Genomic DNA, 26,550 nt, shown 5'->3' with positions numbered 1-26,550 from the left:
ATTTTATTAAATTTTGTTTTTGTATTTGAAGATTATGGTTCAGTGTTTTATGTATGATTGCTACTTTACTTTTGAGCCTTCTGTCCTGAAGGCTTTCTAAATTTAGTGATTTTACTAAAGGTGTTACTCTAGTCAAATGTGAATATTCGTTTGTTATGAATCTCACTGCTCTATTTTGTGTCTGTTCCAGTTTCTTAATGTTTTCTTGAGTTGAGGGGTCCCAAACGGAGGATGCATATTCTATTATTGGCCTAACCAAGGTTAAGTAACATTTTAGTTTTATGTTCTTATTTGATTTATAGAAATTTCTTTTAATAAATCCTAATGCTTTGTTTGATTTTTTTGTAGTTTCATCAATTTGTGGATTCCATGATAGTTTTTCATTTATTATAACACCTAGGTATTTTGCGTTTTTAGTCTGTGATACTGGTTTGCCATGAATAAGATAAGTGGAATTAATTTGTTTTAGTTTTTTTGTTACTCTTAACAACTGACATTTTTCTGGGTGAAAAGACATGCTCCAATTTGATTCCCATTTCTGTAATTCATCTAATTCTCTTTGTAAAATATCTGTGTCTTGTGTTGTTTTTATTGTTCTATATATTATGCAATCGTCTGCAAATAATCTGACTTTTGTTCCTGAACTAATGCAATTTGGTAAATCATTTATGTAAATTAAAAATAGTAGTGGACCCAAGACTGTACCTTGAGGTACACCTGAGTTTACTGTTATCGGTGTTGATTTAGAGCCATTTATTATTACAGTTTGTTCTCTCCTTATCAGAAAGTCTTTAATCCACTGATGCAGTGGACCATTAATGCCGAAATATTTTAATTTTTTAAGCAAACTATGGTGGTGAACTTTGTCAAAAGCCTTAGAAAAATCTAGTAAGATAGCATCTATTTGTTCACTATTATCTAAACCTTTTGAAAAATCATCAATTAGTCCTATTAGTTGTGTTTCACATGATCTATATTTCCTAAAGCCATGTTGGTATGGTGTGAGGACATTATGTTTGTCTAAGTGGTTTATGATGTTGCTACATATTATGTGTTCTAGGATTTTACATGTGATGCTGGTAAGTGATACTGGTCTGTAGTTCCCTGGGTCAGATTTTTCTCCTTTTTTAAATAGGGGGGTGACATTAGCTTCTTTCCAGTCCTTTGGTACTCTGCCCTGGTTAAGTGAAGCCTGAAAGAGTATTTTGAACACTGGGGCTAGCTCATTACTTAGTTCTTTGAGTAATCTAGCTGGAATACCATCAGGTCCAGAAGCTTTATTTGGTTTGGTGTTGGCTAATAGTTTTTGAATTCCATTTTCTTGTACTACTATATCTTCTATGTTGTCTACTTGGTTCAAATTCAGTAATATGTCTTTGTCTCCTGGGGCTGAGAATGCTGATGCAAAGTATTTGTTTAGAATGTTTGCTTTAGTTTCATTATCATTATGTATTATGTTATGTTCATCTTTTAATGGCGCTACGCCTGTTGTTTCCATTTTCTTAGACTTAATGTATGACCATAGGTTTTTGTTGTTATCTTTAGATATTACATTGTTTATGTATTCACTCTGCAGCTGTCTGCTTACTTTTTGGGTTAAGTGTTTAATTTTTATATACTTTTTGTAAACTCTTTCTGCATTAGTTTCTTTAAATTTTCTATAGAGGTTTTCCTTCTGTTTACAAAGCTTCTTTAGTCTATTATTAAACCAGCATTTATTTATTTTGTTTGATGTGTATTTAGTTGGTATATGATTTTCTATTATGCTTTTAAGATGGTTTTTAATGAAATTCCAGAGGTCATCGACTGGTTGGTTAATGTCTTTTCTAATAAGAATGTTTGTTGAAAGTTTAGTGCAGCTTGGTGTAGTTGTGTTAGGTTACATTTATTCCAGAGTAAGATTTTTCTTTTGGGTTTTGTATTGGCTACTGCTTTTATCTGACTGTGTATTTTTATGATCTCATGGTCTGATAGACCAGGGATAATTTCATAATCAATTACTAATCCAGGTCTGTTGGTTAAGAAGAGATCTAATGTGTTGTTTAATCTAGTTGGCTTTTTAATGATTTGATCTAAACTTAGGTTGTGTAAAGTTTCTATGAAAAGCTCATTTATGTCCTTAAGGTTTTGGTGTTTATCTATGGTTAGTGTTTTCCAATTTATATCAGGTAGGTTGAAATCACCCATAATCCAAAAAACTGCATTTTTATTTGTCTCTTTAAGTGTAGTAATCTGATTACATAGTTCCTGCATGTATTCTAAACTAGAATTTGGTGGTCTGTAAATGCTGCCTATTATTAGGGATGTTGAGGTGGTATTAATTTTACAAAATGTTGATTCTACATTTTTTGAGTTAGGTAAGGTAATTTCTTCTGCTATAAGAGTGTTTTTTATTGCTAAAAGAACTCCTCCATGATTATCAGCCCTATCTTTTCTAAAAATTTCATAATTACTATTGAAAATTTCTGCATTATAAATTTCAGGATGCAGCCAAGTTTCTGTTCCTGCAATTATGTCTGGTTTCTCACATTCTAATAAAATTTCTAAGTCTGCTGTTTTGTTCCTAATGCTTTGAAAATTTATAACTAAGGTTTTAAGGTATTTTGGTATTACTTCTTTAGTAGGTTTGTTTAGTGAGGCTGTTGTATTAATTTTAGTAGATTTAGGTTTAACAGGAGTGGATCTGGCTAGTGGTTGGTGAGTTTGGTTCGGGATGGTGTTTAGGATGTTGTATGGGTTAGAAGTGTCCGCATCAAAGGAATCAAACAGTCCTGATGTAAACTGAGGTAACCCACACGGTACACAGTGCCATGATGCGTCTTTGTTGCCTAAGGCATAATACACAGGTGTATTCATATGGAGACATGATGCATGGTACCATTCATCGCAGGTGTCACATTGAATGGCTTTCTGTTTCAGGGTGCATATTTTTTTGCAGATGTTGCATCTATCTTTAGATCTAGGCCCTGGATTTGACTCTACATCTCCTGCCATTAATATTAACAGTGATAGGTATTTGCTTACATTTGCTTACAACACTAACTTGTACTTCAATAACAAACAATTGAGCAAACAAATTCAATGGGAGCGTTTGAGTTGCATGGTTTTAAAAAGTTTGGATACATTTGGCTCATACGGCAACGTGTTTTCTTTTAGTTTCAAACACAACTCTAAATGTTCAATTGTTGGTTAGCTTCCTACTTTACTTTTAATTATAATCATGCAAGAAAACGCACGAATATGTCGATCCAAAATAACACTCCAAATGCCAATTTCTTCACCTCACAGTAGCAATCTGGAAGATTATTCCACGCGCCGAATCAACTTGTGCATTCCTTTTAAAGTTGTCAACTTTTGTTGCGTTATATCATGGGCGTAGCCAGGATTTTTTTTCGGGGGGGGGTTTGGGGGGGATTTTTTTATCCCCGCCCCGACCCCCCCCCGCGAATTTTTTTAAATATGTATTTATGTGTGTGTGTGTAAATAATCTTTATTGCATTCTGACACTTCATTCTTTCGGAAGACGTTTATTGTGCCCTAGAATAGGTTCTTCCATAAGTTAGTGGAAAATTTGTAGATTCCAAGCCAATATTAGCAAGGGGGTCTGGGGGAGCGCTAGGAGCTCCCCCAGCGCGGGGCGAAGCCCCGCCACCAAGCACTTTTTCTGATATTGAAAGCCAACAAAATGCATATTCTGAGGTATCTACAGTGCATTTTCCTGCTATTAAAAAGTTTTATTTCAAAAACCTAATGTGCTATTCTTACTGACTTAGACCCTCCCGCGCCTTTTTGCGCATTTGCCGTCAAGCTGTTTCTATAAAATTGTAGATTCCCTGCCATTACTAGCAATGGGGTCTGGGGAGCGCTAGCGCGCCGCCAAGCACTATTTCTGGTATTAAAAGCCAACAAAATGCATATGCTGAGGTATCTACAGTGCATTTTCCTGCTATTAAAAAGTTTTATTTCAAAAACATAATGTGCTATTCTTACTGACTTAGACCCTACCGCGCCGTTCGGAGCATTTGACGTCAAGCTGTTTCCATAAGAATCTGTCACTGGTAATGTCTGAAGCCTCTTTCCACCTGCCATGAGGACCTCAATGAATGAGTGGCGTCAAGTTATACTAGGATATCATTGCAACTCTTCTTATGCGTAATTCATTTTGTCGGAGAACATGTCCCGCAAACCTCATGCGTCGTTCTCTCACAATCTTACTAAAGGGTCGACTCCCAGTTCGGCATAGGATTTCCTTGATTTAAACCCGATCTCTATAACAGACTACTAAAATCTGTCTTAGCCATCTTTGTTGAGCCACAATTAGTGTTTTTCAATTTCGGCAGATGACTATTCACTACAGTTTATTAAGGGAGCCCTGCCACTGGTAAAATGTGTAACCACTCTTGAATACGCTCTTGGAATTAAGTGACTGTAGTTTGCTTAAGATTTTATATCGAAAAGAGAAGTTTTATCGTCAAAATAATCTGTTGGGGGTTTTCCACCTTAAAATGCTCTGTAGGGGGATCTTAAACTCAAAACCATCTGGAGGGTTTTTTTAGCATTAAACCCCTCTGAATGAGGGTTTAAACTCAAAACCCCTTTTGGCAACGCTCATAGCATTTTGAGTGCGTAATTTGCTTTTTTTCTTACACTGAAGATGTATTTTTTAGCCTCAAACCCCCCTGGCGGGGGGTTTAAACTCAAAAATCCTTTGGCTGCATTCATAGATTTTAGTGCGAGTAATTTGCTTTTATTTATGTTGAAGAGGTACTTTTTAGCTTCAAACTCCACTGGAGGGGAGTTTAAACTCAAAACCCCTTTGACTACACTCAAAACATTTTGAGTGCATAATTTGCTTTGTTTTTATTATTAAAGAGGTATTTTTTACCTTCAAACCCCGCTGAAGTGGGGTTTAAACTAAAAACTAAGTCAAAACCCATTTAGCTACGCTCATAACATTTTGAGTGCGTAATTAACTTTTTTTTATATTGAAGAGGGGGTTTATCGTAAATTTTGGAGGGGGTTTTAAAATCAAAATCTTCCTTAAAACTGTGCTCTTGGAATGAGGGGATTTTCATTTGCATTTTTGTTTTGTTTTGTTTTATAGAAGAGGGGGGTTAACTGCAAAAACCCCAAGTAGGGGGTTTAAAACTCAAACCCCTAGTAGGGGGTTTTAAACACAAAACCCCTGGTAGGGGTTTTTAAACTCGAACCCTCCTGGTTGGGGGTTTTAAACTCAAAACCCCCTGGTAAGGGTTTTTTAACTAAAAACCCCATTGGTTGTGCTGGGGCAATTGATGGTTTAGTATTAAAAACTCACATAAAATAAACAAAATCAAAGCAAAATATCATTCACTAAATTCCGATCCCCCCCCCCCAAGGGGGGGATTTCATTTCGGGGGGGGGGTTTGAATCCCAAACCCCCCCCCCCCTGGCTACGCCCATGCGTTATATATATAGGCCTACATTTCTGGACCTCCAATACTTCCAACTTGCTTTTCAACTCTGTAAATATCCCACCCCACTAAGCTTTACTTTTTAAATCGATCAATTGCATTTCTAGAGATTTAGTATCAATTCCATTTTCCAAATGGATCAAGGCGGATTTCGTTACTATTTGTGTTGAGATGGTATACTAGGAATGCTAGAATTGTTTTGTTGGTTTTAACTTCTCAAATCTGTCAAGAAATTCATCTTTTGATTTGTTTCTAACTGTGCTGAAGTATTTTGTGTCAAAAGTTGCATTGCTTTAGACATTTAAAATGAAGTAATTGACCGCCCTGAATATCTTCTGCAAAAAGAATTAATTTTTCTTCAAAACAAACCAATTCTTCTACCAAAACATAGGTTGGGTTTCCCTTTCCTTGCAGTTTTAGATTCAGCTCATTTAATTTCTCTGTTATATCCACCATAAATAAAATTTGTGCAACTATTTGTCGTTCGGTGTGATTAATGCCTTTTTCATTTAGGAATATATTTATTTCATTCAAGCACAAAGCAAAACGTTTCATCACCTTACCTTTGGAAAGTCATAGCACTTTTTTGGAAAGAAGGAGGTCGGAATACTGAGTCTCCATTTCGTTAAAGAATTCTTAAAACTGACGATGGTAGAGTGCTTTTGACAAGATGCTGTTAATAATCTTGATTACCAGAGTCATGAACTCATCTATTTCGGTCGGAATCCATTTGGGCACAAAGCACCTCTTGGTGCATTATTCAGTAAAACGTAAGAATTGCTTGGTTTATTTTGCTCCGACGAATCGTTGTTGCCCTTTTATTTTTTCCCAGACATACTTCTAGCTCTATCAGTTGCTATTGAAATGACTTCATTTAAATCGTTCTTATTGTTTTCAAGGTATTTTTGCACGACATTCTCTCTATCGGTAGCAATCCTAGAAATTGTTCTTTTGGACTTAATGGAGGACATATACCTGAAAAAATGGGCAACTTGTGCAGTGTCTTTATGTCGCAAGACTCATCTATAGCAAGTGATAAGGCAGAAAAAAAGTTGAATATCTTCCTCCTGCAAATATGTCTTGTACTGTTTTAGCTGATAGTGGCAAATCTTTGATTCTTTGATTTCTGGTTTGTTTTTGAAATCACGAAATAGTTCTTCAGATGCACGTAGGAAGCAGTCTTTGACATACTCATCATCTGTAAATGGTTTGCCATTTTGTGCAATTTCTAGTGGTGCGCAAAGCTTGCCAGAATAGCATTACTTGTAGATTGCTTCTAACTTTGAGAAGGTTATTTGCTTTTAACTCATTTACTTGAAACAACAAACTACATGGCACTACAACAACAAACTATACGCCACAGCTAAAGAGAGTGGTTAAGATGCCAATTCTTCTTGCATCAAAGAGAATTAAAACCTACATAGAAACATCCGACGACGGCGTCATATGAGAGCTTCCAACGGACTGACAGCAGAGACGACGCGTGTAATGGGGGAGGGGTGTGGTGAAAAGCGTGTACAAATGGTTGAGAGAGAGAATCGGCGCCTAATATTCGTTAAACGATTCATAACTATTTCAAAAAAATGTTTCGATAAAATAAATAATATTTGCCTATGGAACTCAAGAGCCGCAGCTTCACATCCAAAGATCCGCATGTGGCTCGCGGCCGCAGGTTGCCGACCCCGGGTCTAGTGCAGCACATAGTGTTACACCCTGGCACGCCGTTTATTTGGACACATGAGCTACATGGAGAGGGGGGAACTGCTGTTAGTAGGGCATCGACATCGTTCCGACCATATCTAATGCCCAGGCATTCATGTCATTTCTATCGTCTGTAATCTATGAGATGATCCTAACATCGCGAATGATGGAATCATCAGGGGCGGAATGGGTTACGTTAACACATTCAAAGTGGCCCATTGGCCGGTGACACCGACCCATTTAGGTACCAGCCCATCGGAAATTTGCCCGACTGCCCATGAAGCCAGTCCGCCTCTTATACAGATTCAACAGCTTCACGACTCCAGAACGCCACATTGAAAAGACTTGTGAATTGTATATAGTTCAAAATACCATTTTTATATTACTACCAGGGGCGGACTGGGTATCAAAATCGGCCCGGGCATTACCATATAAACCGGCCCACAAATGGCATGTCATATATTTTCGGTGGGGGGGGGGGGTTAAACCCCCTCCGCAATTTATATATATATATATATATATATATTAGTGTGTGTGTATGCAATTAATCTTCATTACATTCTTATCTTTCATTCTTTTAAAAGTTTTTTCTACTCTAGAATACTCTCTTCCTATAATTAGTGAAAGGTAGTACACACCGCCAAGGGACAGCTAGGAAGTCTGGGGGAGCGCCGTAAGCTCCCCCAGTGGTTCGCCCCGGATCCAAACATTATTTCCGTTATTTTAAGCTTTAAAAAATGCATATTTTGAGGTATCTACAGTGCAATTAGCCTGCTACTCTTCCGCTAAAAAAAATCAAAAACTAAATCTTCTATTCACTTGAGTCCAGCGACAGGTAGAAAATGGTGAAATGCTTTACTTTTGTATTGTAAAGGGGGGGGGGGGAAACCACAAAACCACTTTTGGCTACGCTCATGAAATTTGGTGACTGTAGTTTGCTTAAGTTGGCTGCACTGGGGAAATAAGTAAAGTTTCCCTTTCAGACAATGAGATCTGAGGCCAGTGATGGTTTGAATTCCTCCCCTCTCGGCTACGCCCATGTGTTTTATCATAGGTGTAAGCCTAATTCTATTCAAAATATATAAAGTTTGATAACGCATCGAAAACTGGATGTATGCTTTCCTAAGCTTACATAATGTATTCTATTTATAGATCTACATGTATGTGTCTGAAAACTATAAACACTACAATAGCAGCCTTAATGAGTTTCAAACTTTTTGGTATTACTTATAGATTACAGACGTTTCTTCAAAAAAATAAAATAATTAGGTCCTACGCATTTCACATGTCAATCTAGTCATGCATGTTGATCTGTGACTTAAAATATGCTAAATCATTGGTTTTCCTGCCTGACAACCCATTCCTTTAAAGTGGAATCACCACAAATACAAAACTAGGGGTCTATCGAGCCGTCATCCTCCTCTACATTGCTCTATGCCTCAGAAACATGGATAGTGTACAGTTAACATGCAAAGAAACTGAATCACTTCCACATGACATGTCTGTGAAAAATATTGAATGTCAAATGGCAAGACAAAATACCAGATACTGAAGTCCTTCAAAGAGCGGGTCTGCAAAGCATCCACACACCATGATGCAGTCCCAGCTGCGATTGGCAGGACACGTATGCAGAATGGAAGACCACCGCATCCCTAAACGACTCTTGTATGGCCAACTAGGCGAAGGAAAGCGCTCTTAAGGTGGTCAAAGAAAACGCTTCAGAGACACCCTCAAAGCTTCTCTGAAGGCGTTTAGCATAGACCCATCCACCTGGGAGACAGAGGCACATGACAGAGCATCATGACGTCGCGCCGTGAAAACCGGCGCACAGGTTGCTGAGGAAAAGAGAACAAAACTGGCAGAAGAAAAACTCCAGAGAAGAAAAGCAAGGCCAATGACATTAGCTCCAGCTGGAATAGCCTGCCTAGTGTGCGGCCGAACATTCCGGGCTCACATAGGTCTCACCAGCCACACGAGGAGACATAAAACCCCAGTGCAAAGCCCTCAGCCACCTGGATGACAAAGTGGTCATAGTCGAACTACGATGGGCATAAGTTTGCCGTTAATGACAACGGTATAAAATTGATTTAGATCTTGATTTATGTTTTAATTAAATAATATTTTTTTTGTAAGCCTTTTTAGATCTATGTTATTGCAAATAAACAACAAGAAACTTACTTTTTCTTTTCAAATTGCAGAAACTAGAACTTTATACCCATATTTAGCTATGAATAAGTTGGGTGGTTTTCAATTTCGCGGCTGTGTGTATGTGTTTTTCTAAAGAGCTAGCCTAATTGTCTCCCCTTTTGCCGCATTATATCAATGTTTTCTAACTTAACCTCTCCCATCCCTCTTTTTCGTTAACTTTCAATGGAACCACCAAAAAACGGGGGAGGGAAGGAGCAAAACAAAAATAGGAGTGCTATCAAAGGCCCATGCCGACCAGCTAAATGATCAGGCCAAACACTGTCTTGAAAACATCAAAGTAGTGTTGAAGGCCATGCCGCTCGTGCATAGCAGAAAGTACGGTCTAACGTTTTACAAATGATAACACGTACAGTGTATAGTGTAATTCTTAAAATTATAGGCCTATTCTTGTTGAATTTCAAACAAAATTAATTGTAATAAGAATAAAAAAAAAAAACAACAACAAGAAAACGTGTTCGGGCCTTTGTGTCTTGCTGCTGTCACTTTTTTTAAAAAGTTGTCTGCATTGAATTTTTTTTTCTTTCGTCGCTACCTGAGATGAACTCCAATAAGTGACAAGGCAGGGAGACCCAGGTCTCCCGTAGTGCCCTGGTAAGGAACTCTGCTGTTTGGCGTAGTGCCTCGTAGCTTCCATACAAACTTAGTAAACCACTAGATACGTCCTCCCGCAGCTCGCGAAGCTGCGGACACTCTTGCAAGACGTGCGCCTCCGTCTCTTCTGATTACCCGCAGTGTCGGCAACGGGCATCAAAATTTGGCCGGAGCGGGCGAAGTACGCACCTATGGGGCAGTGTCCACTGCGCTATTGTCGTTTGTTCCGACCTTTTTAGCCTCACCACGGGTCCTCTCGATTTGGGCGGCGCATGTGCTGCCAGACTCCCCTGGCAGTGTTGGAGTCATCCCAGGATTTCAACCACTTTTCATGTACCCACTCTCGTATTGCTGTCGTAGCTTGTTGAAACGTACTTGGTGCCTCGAAAGTGGGCACGGCCAGCGCTCCTTCTCGTGCTAGAGCATCAGCCACGGCATTGCCCCTCACGCCGCAGTGCGAGGGCACCCACTGCATAACGATGACAGCTCCAATAAGCAGGCGGATGTTATTTGCGGCGCCTAATGCCTCTTCCACCAATTTGGACTTTCCCCCTAAGCCAGCCATGGCTTGGAGGCAGGACTGGGAATCGGTAACCATTACAACGGTAGTCGCAACGGTTATCTTTTCGCGCAGTTTTTGGAGCACGTGATTTAGGGTATTCGTAATCGCCGTTAATTCTGCATCAAAGCTACATGCGGCGAGGCCGCATGTGCCTGACAGCTTTTCAGGGTCCAGGTCTGGGTAACAGATATAGGCCCCATACCCAGCTCTTACGGGGTCCTTCATGACCGACCCGTCTGTGTAACAGTATATGGCATCGGCCGGGTAGGTCTTTAGTGTTTCCAATGCCATTTTCCTTAGTAGGTCCGGGTGTGTGTGTCTTTTTGTGGCCCCCTACAACCCATGTATAGTGAAATTTATGGGAGGGATGGGCTGTCTCCTCCAGGGCGGGCACGTGCTTATCCGTCTAATTGGGACCCGGTCAGTGGAGAGGCTAGCTTGTGCACTCTTCGTCGCTACCAGACCGGCCCATTTGGTACCGGCCCACCGGGCATTTGCCCGTTGGCCCATATAGCCAGTCCGCCCCTGATTACTACTAAAGTCTGCTACATTGCATTTCATTCAAAGTTTATATTGTAAAAAAAAAAAAATATAGATAATATTGTTCACAAAAAAGTTATTTGAAGTTTTACAAGTTAAACTATAATACGCCTCCAGCAGTATAGTTGTCTACTAGCAGATTGGTTCAACAAGTCCACGACCGTAAACAACCAAAGGCAGCTTTTCCACTGGAAGATACTGACTGATACTGTCAGTAGCATGTGTGTTGGGAGTGAAAGAATTGTTTCTTTCTTGTTATTACGATATGAAAGAGTTATATCCCTTTGTTTATATATTCCTATAGTATGAATGTGAACTGAGAGCTTGAGTTTGTTGCATGACAACAACGAAGGGATATCTTGGAGTAGAAGAGGACGGATGTTTTTTTTTTTTTTCTCTATTTGATCTATCTATTTATAACAAACATGTACTTTCTTGAAATTGTTATGAGTAGGCTAAGTGTTTAGTGGCGATTCTCAGTGATCGTTCGTTAGTACCCTCTAGTGAGCTCATGAGCTCAGTGAAGTTTGTTGTTGGAGGGGATTGTTTCATGTGAAAATAGTGTGTGTGTGTGTTGGAGGGGATTGTTTCATGTGAAAATAGTGTGTGTGTGTGTTGGAGGGGATTGTTTCATGTGAAAATAGTGTGTGTGTGTGTTGGAGGGGATTGTTTCATGTGAAAATAGTGTGTGTGTGTGTTGGAGGGGATTGTTTCATGTGAAAATAGTGTGTGTGTGTTGGTGGGGTCTTATAATGCAGGGAGATAAGAAGGCTACAACAGATTGGCCTAAGAAATGTTTGTGCATACTTTCCAATAGGGGGTTGCGGGCAGTTCGGTTGTAGGATGAAAAAAAAAAGAGACAGAATTTGAGTGCTAGAAATTGTGCTGGGGTAGGGTAGCGTTGTAATGCTGGCCGTTTCATTGATTTTAATGTGTTCCGGGCGAAAAAAATATATAAATATACCAACTATTCTAACCGTAGCTTAGCTCGGGTATCAGTATAATATATGGTCATATTAAAAAGTTTAGTAGGCTACATGTGTATACTTGATTTTTGTCTTAAGTTTGTGCATCTTAAAAAGACCTGCGCAATCTCAAACATCTACTACTCCGATTCCTTCTTCTCAGAGGTCAGAGGGTATCTGTTCCTTTGACAGTGACAAAATGTAGGTGCTAACTCCTAGCTTTGCTTGCCTCAAACCCAACCCACCAGTGTCCAAAAAGAAAACAACTTTTAAAAACAAAGATCAGACGCCACACCCATTTTTATGCTTATAGAAAGTGAGATAGTGCTCATCTTCAACCATACTTCTTGTATGAAAGCTGTCTCATTTCTAAAATGGAACTCGAGTGTCCCACTCGGGGAGTACTATAATGGGCGCCGCTACAATGGCCTTGATGTTGAAGCAGTACCCTTACAGAAGATCAGAGTGTGATGAGCATTTAGTGCCTTACTCATTTTGGAATCCTAGGTCTGTGAATACTATCTAGATTCTAGAATCTGACCATATTTAACTAATTTGTGAAAGATCTATTTGCCTACAACCTCAATCTTATGTTTCAAACCTTTTTTTCTTTGGGGCTATTTAAAAGGCAAGTTTTATGCAAGCAAAGAAAGGACTATCAAAGGATTGAAAGCAAACATCAAGCATGAAATAATTGCTGTCATCGTGTCAGTGATAGGTGGTAGAAGACATGCTCATATATGAAGCCTTGCGTTTCCTTAGCGTGGACTTTGGGCCAGGACATTTTCAGCACATTTTGTAATGTGGCCCTGTATTTCCCTAAATACAGTGTGAGAGAAAAGAGGGAATTAAAAAATACAGATATTTAAAATAATGTCAAAGAGTTAGGAGAGTCCAGCACAGAATTATGAGCATTTATTGAAAAAAAAAGTCCAGTCAATATATATAATTGTACACAACAAGTTCCTGATGAAATGAGTGCAGACCAACTGGTTAACATCAAGTACAGTGAGCATAGATGACTACTAATTTAAATGTCCACTCACAAATATGAGATGACCAAAGGATAGAGAGGACTTTTTCTCTCTGACCAACACTTGACAACACATATGAGTGGTAGTTTAGTTTTATTGTGTAACCATTAGATGTCAATCAGACACAAGGTAGTGTACATTACAAATGTCATAATAAGCTATGCTATCACAACCATTGCGATTTGTCTTCTTTTTTTTTAATAAGATGATTTGTATTATGTTTATAAAATAAATAAAAATTAACTAAAATTCGTTCAAACAAAAGATTGAAACAAAGTTTAAAGTACCACTGCAAATAAATTGTTTTTCTTTAATTTAACAGATGGGGAAAAAAATCAAAGCATATTTAATAACCGAAAAGTAAAATCTAACTCTTGTGATTATGAAAGGTTTTGACTTAAAAATTAGACCCATGTGACAATGTGTGTATTTTTATATGTGCTTAAAATATCATTTTAGATTATTGTGATATACAAATTGTTTTTTTTTTTCTCAATATTTTATTAAATCCTCCCCCCACCCCCAAAAAAAAAATCATTATTACAACAAATAAATTGAAAACTCAATTTCTAAGTTCAATTTTTTGTCTTCTATAGTTTTCTAGTTGACAGATTCTTTTTGAATAAAAAATTATTATTATTTCCATGACGTGCAAACTTTTTTCAGCATTATGATCTTACAAGTTTTGGACACATGCTTTATGGCCCACATCACTAGTCCTAAGAAACCCATCCTTTAATCTATGGATCCATTTAACAGTGTGAACAGTAGTTTCAAGGAGCCTGCTAGCAGCATGTTACCTTCTGAATAAGACCAGTGAGCCATAGTCTGGGAGTATCTGTCTTAACACAAATCTTTAAAGGTTGACTGGGAATGACCTAGCATACTGTTAGAGTCCAAAACATGTAGGTCATGACAAGACAGCTAAAACAGCAATCTAAGTTTGCTTTTTAGTTTATTTTCTATGATTTACAAAGTAATATTTTATAGTGAATATTTTAATTAACTTCTAATTATTGAAATTGTAAACTTTATATAAAAAAATCAAACAATTAAATATTTAATATAGGTAATAATTGTTTTTTCATTATTTGCTAAAAAAACCCCCATAATAATAGTAAAAAGTAATTGTGCGTCTACAACTTTTGTAGCATGCAAATTGAGACTTTGTATGCTCCTAAGGTGGATAGATCTATATAGTGTTCCAAACATTATAGCATTACCCTCAACATTAAAAGCGTATTAATTAAATTTTTTTTTGTACACTAACAAAAACTGTTACAAAAAATTAATTAGGAACTGATATGAACCTCAGTAAAACATCTATTGCCTTAAAATGTCAGTTTTTTTGTTTGAGAATGGCAACAATAATATAGAGATGTTGAAATATGTTAAAAGACATGAAATTGTATGGTATTAGCAATGAAGCATGAGTCTTCAATGATGTTGTCATTTCCTAGAAATGGTATATTCTCTCAAAAGAAAAACAAAACAAAAAAAACATACTGTTTGTCTAATCATATGACCATCTGCCCCTTTAGAAAAAAAAAGTAAAATAATAATTACAATAATAATAGTAAAGGAAACAATAAACTGGAAAGGACATATCTCTCAGACTACTCAGCACAACATGAAGATAAATTACTGGAAGAAAGCAAGTATGGCATATTGAGGATTGTGTGCATAAGCAAAGATTGTGTTTAGTGATTTTTTGTTGTTTTTCAAGGCAGAAGAGGTGGGCACTGGCTAAGACATTACACATAAATACAACAATCAGGGGGTTGAAAAAAATGTGTACAGTTGCAACTCACTTATTTACTTGTGATATTGGACCTTAAGAATATTCCCAGCTCAGTTCTATCTTCTATCAGATCACATAAGACGAACAATACACTGGTATCATCTTTCATATCAGTTATGACCAAGATTACACAAAAGTGGAGAAAATAGTTACAGGTCAAACAAAATTAAGAGCAATGCAGTGAATACCTCAGTACTGGTATTCATATTCAATAATTGAAATCCTTTGTGTATCGCTCGAACTGGAACATGGGTTATTGGTGATTAGGCTCTTTACATACTGGATAAATCATAGACTGAACAAAAATGATAAATTTCATTCACAGAAATTAGAATAGACAACTGTGCAAAGAATTATGTCAGGAGTATTAACCTAATCACATAGAACATATATTTAACAAACAAAACTAAAGTCACCTTAAAATTTGAAATGTTGATTATAATAAAGATGTTGTTAAAAAATAATAATTTATTCTATAGAACTCTACTGTATTTAAACACCACTCCAATAAACTAATATTTAACCAAATATTATGCACCAACTTCAGCATATGAGCAATCAGATGCACTCTATACTCTTATCATATCTACTTTAATATAAAATATGTTATTTGGACTTTTAGTTTTGAGTAATCATGCAGAGCCATCATTGCAATTAAATAAAATTGTGTATAGTTGTATTTTAATAATTCAGTTTCAAATTAAAATCTTGCTTTAAATTATGTCAAAGAGCTTAAGGGCATGATGTATATTGAAATAGTGGACTTTTTAAAAGCTTACTTATGTTAGCTATGTGGAAAAAAAGTAAATAAAACCAATGAAATATTATGCCATGATAAGGTTAAAAGGATTGCTTAATTAATACTAATTTCAAGTGCTGCAAGCTAAGCTTTATAATTAATAAAATAACAGCAACATTGTCTTTCATTTCAAATTCTATTTAATAAATGAATTTTTAAAACAAAGAATAAAAAATTATTCCCACTGTTTTGTGTACCAGCATGGTATACAGTATTGACAATAGACCTTCAGTATTTTTTTTGTGTTTTATGTTAATATTGTATTACGTGGATTAAAATATTTGTAACATTAAAATTCCAAAATTTAGTTAGTCTTTTTCAATATTTTGATAATATGCTATTTCTAGACTCAATAACTTCCTGGTATAGATACTTAATGAGATTAAATTTTTAATGTTTTAATAAAAAACAATAACAAAAAACATTAAGAGCAACCCCAAAAAATTCAATGTTAAAATAAATATTTATGATAAAAACTTAACGTAGAATTTTATTGTATGCATTTTAAAATTGAAGACTGTCATTGGGTTGTAAAATAATTAAAGTATGAATTAGAACTTTCTTTTCTTTCAAAGAGCTTATGAAATATTATGCAAACATTGTAAATCACACTGTGAATATAATATGCATATAAAATAAATATATGTATATATATGTATAAATATAAATTTACATTAGAAAAAAACAACAAACAAACATAAAAATAATAATGGGTTCTTAAAAAAAAAGTCATGTGATCTGTGCTTTGGTGTATTGGGTCAATAATGCCATAATAGTAGAACTTCATAGTTCAAAGAACCCCTGGAGGAAGAAGTATTTTTGTAAAGAATTTATTGAGATTTAATAGCTGTAAAACTATAAAGCAATCTTTTACAGCAAACATTAATCAGTGCATTGTTAACAGGGGTAAATACTTATTAAATGGCCTAATGTTGCATCAAATGTCAAAAAAACTATTATAGAAATTATAAAAAAAGACTTATATAGATCACTTAGGATCTATTTATTTTAATATGCTTCTGATACTCCTTACTATGAGCCTGTCATGCTTTTTTTTTATATGGGGAATGACAATATAATACAAATAATGTTGACATTAACTGGCATGTATAAATAAGTAATAAACAATCTGAAAATAAGATCTACTTTAAGGAATTCAGCTGAAAGAATACAGAAATGTTGTAGCATGATCAACATGCTAGTGTAAAATACAATTTGTAGGGCTATATTTAAAGAATAATGAATTATTAGTTGTATTTTTTTTTTTTTGCATGACAATGGTATTTTATAGATGTACACATGGATTTCAAAATTAGGAAGATTATTATGAAAGATGTTTGTGACTAAATCTATAATTAAAGAACAAACAAATGGTAAGAAATAAAGTGTACCAAAGATCAATAATACAATAGTTGTAGTCACAAACAGTAACAAAATTTATGTACAAAATATATAAATTACACTGCAGTTAGCATAAGTAAACAATAGGTATTCAAATGAAATAATTGCATTGGTTTTTAATATAAGGATTAAAAAATCATAATGATTTGTCTACATATTTATCTTCATTTTGACTGTCCTTCATTGTACCTTCATCATCTAAGGCTTGTTTATTGTCATCATTGTGTAACACTGTGTTGGAGAAGTTAGTCTCACGCTTGTCTGAAGCTGTGCTGTCAATTGAGTTTGCATTACCTGCTGGTACAATGAGTGACATATTGTTCTGATCAGAGTCTGGGGATGTAGATATAACAGAAACACTGGGGTAGAGGACAGAGCCATCTTGCTGTGTCAGCAAGTGGTGGCATGACCGTGAAGGCTGTTGAGGCGGTTGAGGAGATGCTGATCTTGTAAACATGCCAGGTAAAGTCTGTTGGGAGTTTCTTGGTGAAGGCAGGGGTGAAGTGGCCCTACAGCCAGCATGCAGTTCCACATAAGGATCATTGATAGAGTAGGACTGTGAAATTCCGGGTGGTATCAAAAAAGCACTGTCCATGGAAAGAGTGTGAGGAATGCGGCGTCTCAGTGGGGACATAGCTGCTGGGATAAAAGATTCCTGATCCACAGCTGATGAGCGCGAAAATGTTTGCTGTCGTCGAACAGGAGCTGGAGAGCCTTTTGACTGCCTATTGCCACCATAGGAACAGTCAGCAGATGGAGGAAGAAGATGAACATACTTGGGAGGCGTAGGGGAAGGTGAGCGTATATGTGGGTTAGGATAAAGAGAGTGTGGTGATGGAACTGTCAGCATATGAGAATGTGCAAAAGGCAGTGGACTGACACCACCATCAATGTTCCTCAACTTGTAGGCACTGTCTTCTAATGCTAGTGGTGATGGAGGAAGTGCTAGAGGTGAAACTGATGTTGTATGTTCTCTGAAGCTATAGGGGCTTAGTGACCTATCTGACCGAGGAGATATTGTCCTTGGAGGACTAAATGCTTTAGGTACCAGCTTAGAAGAACTAAAGGAATTACTGCGCTTAACAGCCACTGTCTCCCTGGCTTTACAACAAGGAGGTATGCGAACATCTTCCCCAAACTCAAAGCTAGTGTTGTCAATGCCAGGGTTGTTCCTTGGGCTTTGAATTGTCGGTGGCAAAGGACTTTTACATTTTGGATAAGGTGCTTTTATTACCCTACTATCCCCCCGAGGAGTTGACATGTTGCTAGATGCAGCAGAATCCACTACAGTTCTGCATGTGACTAACTGACTGCTGTCCCTGTCCTCTGAGAGGTAAGGAGAAAGTGTAGGGTGAATATCATCGTCATCATCCTCAGCTCCTCCGGTGATCATTTTGACTTCCAAGTCACATGCAGCTTCTTCACTCCCCCAATCACTACACAAAGATTCATCAACATCTGAGCCTGTTTCATTGCTGCCAGTTAGGTTAGACCTTTTCAGTAGTTCTTTAGAGGCAACATCTGAACTAGCCTGGTGAACTACCTTATTTAGATTGCTTTGCTTGTACTTATCTCTGAACCTGCTATATTTAGCGCCACTGCTCCTGCTTCTGAGTAGTTTATGCTTTATTCTATCTCTTGCTGGCAGACATTCTCCAGGCAAAACTCCTTCCTTTAAGTCTAGTGATCCACCAGACTTGCCTTCTAAAGAGCCCATTTTTGTATCCTTCAGTGATGGCTGGGACCTGAAAATACCACTCTCAGGCTTACTGACAGCTTTTTGAGTGTCTGAAAATTTATCCCAAACATCAGGCATGCTGGAGTTCATGTTGTTTAGTTGAGGATCAGAGCCAACATCCATACTGTACTGTTTCACAAGGGGCCTTCGTTGAAGTGATCCACTGGACCCTTGTAGATTTAAGAGATAAGGACTGTGGGCTCGTTTAATCGGTGGCGAGGAGATACGCACACTCCGCTCTGAGCTTGGTGAGCTACCAGTCATGCTAGGTGTTACAGCCAAGCGATTGCTGTCCATTGAAGACCAGGAAGACCCCATACCTTCTATGGTCAAGGATGCATTCACTGGTGACACACCTGTCATAGAATAAATATTAATATCTTCAAATGTTAAAAGCTTGTGTTTATATACTAATTCATTTATTCTTTACTGGAAGCAACTGATAAAGGAATTAAATTGGGTTTGGTAACCAAGCACTTTATTACTTCATATACAGTTAAAAAGAAAATCTCAATCATTACAATGCAATAATATGTTTTGTCTTCACCTTAGTTAATAATGAAAAATGATTCAACTGTTAATACAATACACCATAAAAAAGGCTTAAAATATCTTTTAAGTAATAAATATCTCTAAAGTAAATAGATTAATCTTGTTAACAGAGCCAAATCTGCCATTTTCACTTAGAATACACACAAGATTCATGACATTCTACATCTAGTTGATCGTAACATATACAATGCCATCTCAGTTTAAATATTTGCAAATATTGAGTTTAACATAGTGTTAATTGTGAATAATTTCTGTAGACTACCTGTGGCAGCATCCTCTGATCTGGACTGCTCTTCACTAGGAGGTCGAACAGAGAAGGTAAAGCTGGGCAATGTGCTGACATTTAATCCTCCTAAGTTATCCTCCTCTAGCCCACTCTCTTTACTCTGTTGAGCAAAGAAAGATTAATCACTACATTTGTATACATTTTCTTTTTCTTGATGGGGCGGGCTAATTTCACTTTACTTATATTTATAAAATGATACACAGAGTGGAAAGGAGATTAGACTTAACCAGTAACTTAAAAGTTTCTTTACGGTCCAGTGGGGAGGCGATGTTGTGTTTAGCTGTTTATCCAGGTGACAACTGAAGAGTATGTCAAGTGGCTAACACGAATAAGTATATGTACCAGATGTGTCATGTCTTAATCAAAAGGAGAAGAACAAAATGCTATCTCAATAAAACTAAATGAAAGAAATAAATGATCAACTCTGTAAATCATACTGTAATAACTTAAGTGAGGCAACTCAACGAGGCACATATATCTTTATTTACACGACATCACAAGTTCATAAAACATCATCTTTCTTAGGCACAGTCTTTTCACTTCGGCTCTCCACTTGGGCGGAAATCGTTCTCCTCTCTTCCTAATGTTGACATCCTTTATAGTCTAGTTTATCACAGTGCGCACCTTCTAACTTAGATGTCGGTGCGCATGGCAGAGTTATAACAATACTAAGAAATAATTATTTTGAAAAAAAACAACAACAGCAACAAACACATTGCTAATACTTTATTTATCTACTAAAGTATACAAGTAAATAGTAGAATCAAACTGATTATTATTTCATTGTGTCTAGTTGTTTTAGTCCTAGACAACTCTTTCACCTTATTCTCTTATTAAATAAACCATTTTTTTTTGATGAATGAAATTACTATTTATGTCTCTAATTTTTTTTTTTTTAATAAGCTATTAACATGAATTAACTAGAAAGGAATACTTAAACTATTAATTACATTAGATATTCATCACATGGACTTAAAGTTTATAAACAGACAACCAAGTCCGGAGACTAATCTTCACAAGACATAAAGTTTTGTTTGTTTTCATTAATCTTGAACTTTCTACCTACTATTTATGCATATTCACTATTTTAATTACTAATTAAAAGTATGGATTAATCATATTTCAAAGTTTAATTTTATATCTTTATACTTTAATATTTGTGAAATGTGAGAACTTATAATAATAATAATAATAATAATTAAAAAAAAAGTCCACAAAAAAGGCAGGAGGGCCCAAAAAAGAGGCAATTAAAGCCCAAAAAAAGAGGCGAAGAAAAGAGGCCTAAGGCCCAAGGATTCCTATGATAACAAAGCTAAAATTGAATAGCGAAATTCTAAATTGAAATTCTGAGGTTTCCTTTAAAAAAAAAACAACAAAAAAAACAACAACATACTAATAGCCCTTAAGTTGAAATGTATAAAGTATACTAATAGATATAAAGTTGAAATGTATAAAGTATAACAAATAGATATAAAGTTGAAATGTATTAAGTATAACAAATAGATATAAAGTTGAAATGTATATAGAATACTAATAGACATAAAGTTGAAATAAAACTTTTCACAGAGTAATTCCAGTCAGCAAATTTCTGATAAACTAGAAAATGCAAACAGTTAAAATAATAGGATGAAGATAACTTTTATGACTCATTAAAAACTGTATTAGTTTTAGTCTGAAGTAAAAAATACACTTGTATGATAGCATGTTTATGTTGCTTGCCCTAGAGTCAGGGTAGACACTGAACAATGATTGAACAATTTGGACAGAAAGAAATAATGCATTCACAAAATGTTTTCCTTACATCTGGGTTATCTGCCGCTTTAGTGATGGTAATCAAGGCATCTCTCAATAATATTGTATCATCATCCATCATTCGATGTGATTCCTTTAATAAAACGCAAAGAGAGTCAGAACAGTAAAAACAACAACAACAAAAAAAGCAACAAACTAACAACAAAATAATATCAATATAAAGTATTTAATGAACACAGCTGTCATAGTACTTTATGGTACATTTTCATATTGGAACATATTACTTCTGAACTTGTAGTTATATTTACTTTCTATAGCCAATGTATTATTTGCCAGAGATTTCCCAACATTAGTTTAAAGAATGAAAAAGAAATGTCATATCACTTTTCAAATATGGCCTTAGAAAATATAATTATAAAAATATATTTGAATTACTTTATAGTTATACTAGAACTAAAGCCTAATCTTGATCAGAAAAATGTTTTTTTAAAAATTATAATACTATCCTGATAGGAGGTTTTCAAAAATGCAGCCCAGAGAATTGAAATAGTAAATACTTAAAAAAACAACAACCTTTTTCTTGCAATGATTTTGAGATATTTGAAATTCCCTCACAAATTGAACAACATTATAACAAAAAAAAAATCTTTCTCAGGTAAAATATCAATAGGCTTTTATTTTTAAAAAGCTCCTATACCAGTAGCCTATAAATTGTAAAGACATGAATAAATGACAAGATATAAATTTAGTGTTAATGTGAGTTTAGTGTCAGCTAACTACATAGTTAGTAAATAGTTATCATATCTATCTAGTTTTTTTTTTTTTTACATTTTTAAAACCATAAGACCAAGTAGTAGAATTAACCAAACTAAAAATCATAAGCGTAAGGTTACTTTTGACAAATAATGACTTCATGAATATGACATAACACAAGGCAGTATGAACAAAATAAGAACTTACATTTAATAATGGTAATCCGAATTAGGATTAAAATCTCATGTTTATAACTTTAATCTGATACAGTTGTTATAGAGTAATTATATAAGTTTAATATAAGCTAATTAAGATAGTGCAGGTATCTTTAATCTAGCTGGTCTATATAAGAGAATATTTATAACTTTATTCTGCTCTTATAGTGTGTACAAAGTAAAGTGCATTTCATAGTCCAATAAATGTTACACTCATTATTCTGACAGAAACCTTTTGCTTGAACAATTTGTGAACACTTGAAATAAAAAATATATGTAGACTTTATCTTTGTTAAAAATATTTCTTTAGCCTATAAATAAACAAAATTAAAATTAGTGAAACCCAAAAAATCTCAAAACATGCAATCTAATGCAGCGTTTAGCTAGATAAGGTTTGTGACAAACTTAGATGAATTTTTTTGTATTCTATGTTAATTCTATTGGCAGAACTGACTGATGGCATCATGATATATTCTCCTTTCTTTTAAATTTAATTTGTTTGTCAATGGAAATTACTTTTTTATAGTAAGAAAAATGTTACTTTAAATGTTAAATAAAACATGTCAATTCCAAATCATGTTAATAAAAAAAAACAACCAAATTACAAAATAAAAAAAATAGAAACTAAAATAAAAAAAAAACACCTTCATATCATTCACTAAAGAGAGCTATTTAAAAATGCAATCTCTAAACTTGAAAATAAGAAAAAAATCAAAATGGAAAAATAAAATCCCATTTAAAATAAAGCTGAAAAGAAAAAAGAAAAATGGCGTCCACAATTAATCACCTTGATTTCAATGCCATCTGGTCCTGCCTTACCCGCCAAGGCTAGAGCACACATCTCTGCTCTGAGCTCATCTTCTAGTTCATCATCCAATTCTTTGTACTTATAGGTTTCCTGTAGTAGCAGGCAAACAAATGCACAAAACATGCAGCTACATGCACTTGAGCAGACTTAATGATCTAGATTAAGTGTTCTTAATTGAACTTTTTACAGTGAAAACAAGTTATTTAAACATAACAAAAATTATTATATTATTTTTAAACAAATATCATTAATGAATTTTGTGAATAATATTATATTTAGTGTGCTTTCAACTTTCTTTGGTGACCGTTTAAAGATATAATCAGTAAAAAGCTAAGAAGAAAGTTTTCAATAATAGTTCAATACACATCAGCATGTTAGAGAGAAGAAATTCTGAGCTGGAATCAGAAAAAATTCCAAATGATTAAATGAAAACTAAAATGAAACAATATGAAAGTACTGCAGCATGTTTCTTGGTATGGATATGAAGTTAATCTAAACAAGCCTTATTATTATTAAACAGTTTTTATAAAAATGGATTTGCACATTTTGATAGGCCTATGATTAGAAAAGGCAGAATCGCTAGTAGGAATGCAATGAATTGTAAAATTCATGATACTTCTCCCGCCCTTTGCACTAATACCCAGATATTTTTAGAAATGATTTCAAACACTCACTAAAAAGATATTACAGACTTGTGTTGTTTTTTTAAAGACAAATGAAAAAACAAATTAGTTTCTAACAGTATTCTTGTATCTATTATTTCATTTTTCTAGTTATTTAGGATATTCACTTTACAATACACAGGATGATACCCATGCTTCAATGAAAAAATTGGTATAGTGATTTAATTTCTTTCAAGTTGAAATCAATTGTTTTGAGCGAGTTTTGAAATGTATATATTATTTACTTTGACCAGGAATGTTTTCTTTCAAAACAAACAGCATGGCTCACATTTTTATGCAACTCAATACATTGGCCATCTGTTCTAGTAGCCCTTAGGGATAAAATACAGTTGCTTTGCTTCACCAGAGAAAAAATCTGATTGGGACACTTTTTTCCCCACAATTTATCGCTCTTGTATCTTGTCCTTGATCTACAATTCTTAAGAAAAAAATACCTGTGCTCTGCCTTATCCACAACCTCACCCCAAACATAAAACCAAATTCTGCTCATCACTTGTGACCCATCAAAATTAACTACCCTCCCTTGGTTTCTATTATATATGTAATGGGCTGGATACTTGTTGAGGCCACACTGGCCACTCTGATATCCACATGACCTTTTTTCCCTAGATGGTGTCTTGTGTCCGTGCGTAAAAAGGCAAAACAACATGGACACAGTCCATTCTACCAACATCTCTGTCACTGTAATGACAGTACGTTACTGGATCTACGTTCCTCTCCCTCACTTTTCGTGCCTTGTTCTACACCATGTGTTTTTGTATGGCTGCAGGTAAATACATTTGTACTGTTTCTTATATTAGATTATAATTTAATTTAGTTGTTTATATAGAATATTGTTACCCCAGTTCTTGACCAGGTTGTTGAACTATCCTTATTTTATTGAATTGGGTACCTGTAGTATACTAGACGAAATAGATCCTATATAAAATTTAACTGTCAATCTTGTAAATGTATTTTTACAAACAGTGTGTAGATATTGTTTTTTAAGAAACAGTGTAGATATTGTTTTTTAAGAAACAGTGTACAGATTTATTTTTAGAGAACTACTTCATAATTAATTTTTATAATGTTTCTGATGTTCCATATCTTTCATATGTTCTTGTAAGAGATGATTGGTTTACACTATAAGATTTTGTTTTTTTTTAGATATAATATTTAGACTTCAATGTGGTGTGTACAACTTGGTCTAACCATTTAGACCAATTATGTTAAGTTTATGCCCATATGTAATTATGTTTGCCTTAGGCAGGTCTTTAGTGTACGATCTTTAGTGTACAATAAACGGATCTAAATCGGCCAACGTGTTGCCTTTGTCATTTTTGTTCTTCTGTGCCAAACCCACCACAGAAACACCCAAAAACTTCTTTATAACCCCCTCCCTTTACTTTTCTTGTTCCTATATACATTAGTTCCAGAGGAACACTCCTTTCCACCCACTCAAAACACACTTGCTAAACATAAAATTAACTTGTCAGTTCTCAATCTAGATTGACTTTTAAACATCAAAATGACTTGTCAGTTCTCAATCTAGATTTCCTTTTAAACATCAAAATGACTTGTCAGTTCTCAATCTAGATTTCCTTTTAAACATCAAAATGACTTGTCAGTTCTCAATCTAGATTGACTTTTCAAATGGAATGAACAAAGTATTTTTTTTTTTTGCTAATATTAAATGTTATTATGTGTTTATGTGTTGTGTGTTTATGTAGTGTTTCTTAAACTTTTACTACAGACCCTTTTAACTGACTGGTGTTCTGGAGGAGCAAAAGCAAACGCCTCAGAAGGGTTCAGTGCAAAAACATTTTCCTGCATTCTGAGCATTAGAAATTCATTCTCTTGATGCCTATGACATGGAGCCCCAGTATCAAGCATTTTGCTACAATCTAAGATTCAAAAAGTCTTTAGCCTATACAATGCACTATCTCTCCTAGTAACATTAAATTAAGGAGTAGTATAGACTGATACTGAAGTGTGAGAAACATTCAAGGCAGTACAGCAAGTATGTCTGTAATCCTCTTTGTTGTTTAGTGTAGGCCTATTGAAGAGAACCATGGTTCATCATGTAGGAGGAATTCAATTCTTCTAAGGCCAGAATAGCATTGGCAAACACTTTTAAAAATGTCTTCTTCATTTTGAATTGATTTGACTGCAGATCCCTCTCACAAATACAGCGAAAAAAATTCTTTTAACTTAATAAACTTTGTAAACATTTGGCACACATTTTGTTTGTATAGTACTCAGATATGGATTTTAACTACAATGCAATGCATATGTCACCCATATTTGTCCTTTTATGCCCCCTCATGTCTACATCTTGAGAAACATAAAAAATAGAGAAATAGAGAAATTAATAATAAAAATTTGACTGGGAAAATTGACTGTTTTGTGTAGTTCTAGGCCGGCATCAAACATGAAAAGTATTTAGTAATATCAAGGAGGCGTAGGGTTCCTATCCCGCAAGTTTCATATTATTAGATAGTTCTCCCACATCTCTTCAAAGTGGAAGCATTAGTGACGATCAGTCAATAAGTGAGTGAAGGCTTTGGTTTTTTGAATAGTAGTTATGTTTTTAAAATGTATGTATTTGAATAGACACTGATAGTGATAACAAAATACTTAGGACTTTTGTTTGTTTTGTTCATTTGTGTTATTTCCTCTCTTTACCCCTATGTATTAGGATTAGGGCATTAAATATTAGTTTTTCCTAT

At 35.2% G+C, this 26,550-nt stretch overlaps 1 protein-coding gene across 10 annotated transcripts in view; it reads right to left on the bottom strand.

Annotated features, from left to right (window-relative positions):
* Positions 1-12,920: 12,920 nt before the first annotated feature.
* LOC106079304 (voltage-dependent T-type calcium channel subunit alpha-1G-like) overlaps positions 12,921-26,550 on the bottom strand; it is an 89,041-nt gene continuing 75,411 nt past the window's right edge. For 9 of the 10 annotated variants that reach the window (XM_056021063.1, XM_056021067.1, XM_056021060.1 and 6 more), the window contains 4 exons: positions 23,139-23,249; positions 21,433-21,516; positions 19,608-19,731; positions 12,921-19,149 (listed from right to left, as the gene is read on the bottom strand). In XM_056021063.1, coding sequence (XP_055877038.1) covers positions 17,192-19,149; positions 19,608-19,731; positions 21,433-21,516; positions 23,139-23,249 — 2,277 coding nt within the window. In that variant the 3' untranslated portion in view covers positions 12,921-17,191. The remainder of the gene's footprint in view (positions 19,150-19,607; positions 19,732-21,432; positions 21,517-23,138; positions 23,250-26,550) is intronic. The other variant, XM_056021064.1, reaches the window with a different exon arrangement.

The sequence above is a fragment of the Biomphalaria glabrata genome, chromosome 2, assembly GCF_947242115.1.
Source record: "Biomphalaria glabrata chromosome 2, xgBioGlab47.1, whole genome shotgun sequence".
NCBI lineage: Eukaryota > Metazoa > Mollusca > Gastropoda > Planorbidae > Biomphalaria > Biomphalaria glabrata.
The sequence above is the reverse complement of the archived record's forward strand: the minus strand, read 5'-3'. Positions and strand labels throughout refer to the sequence as shown.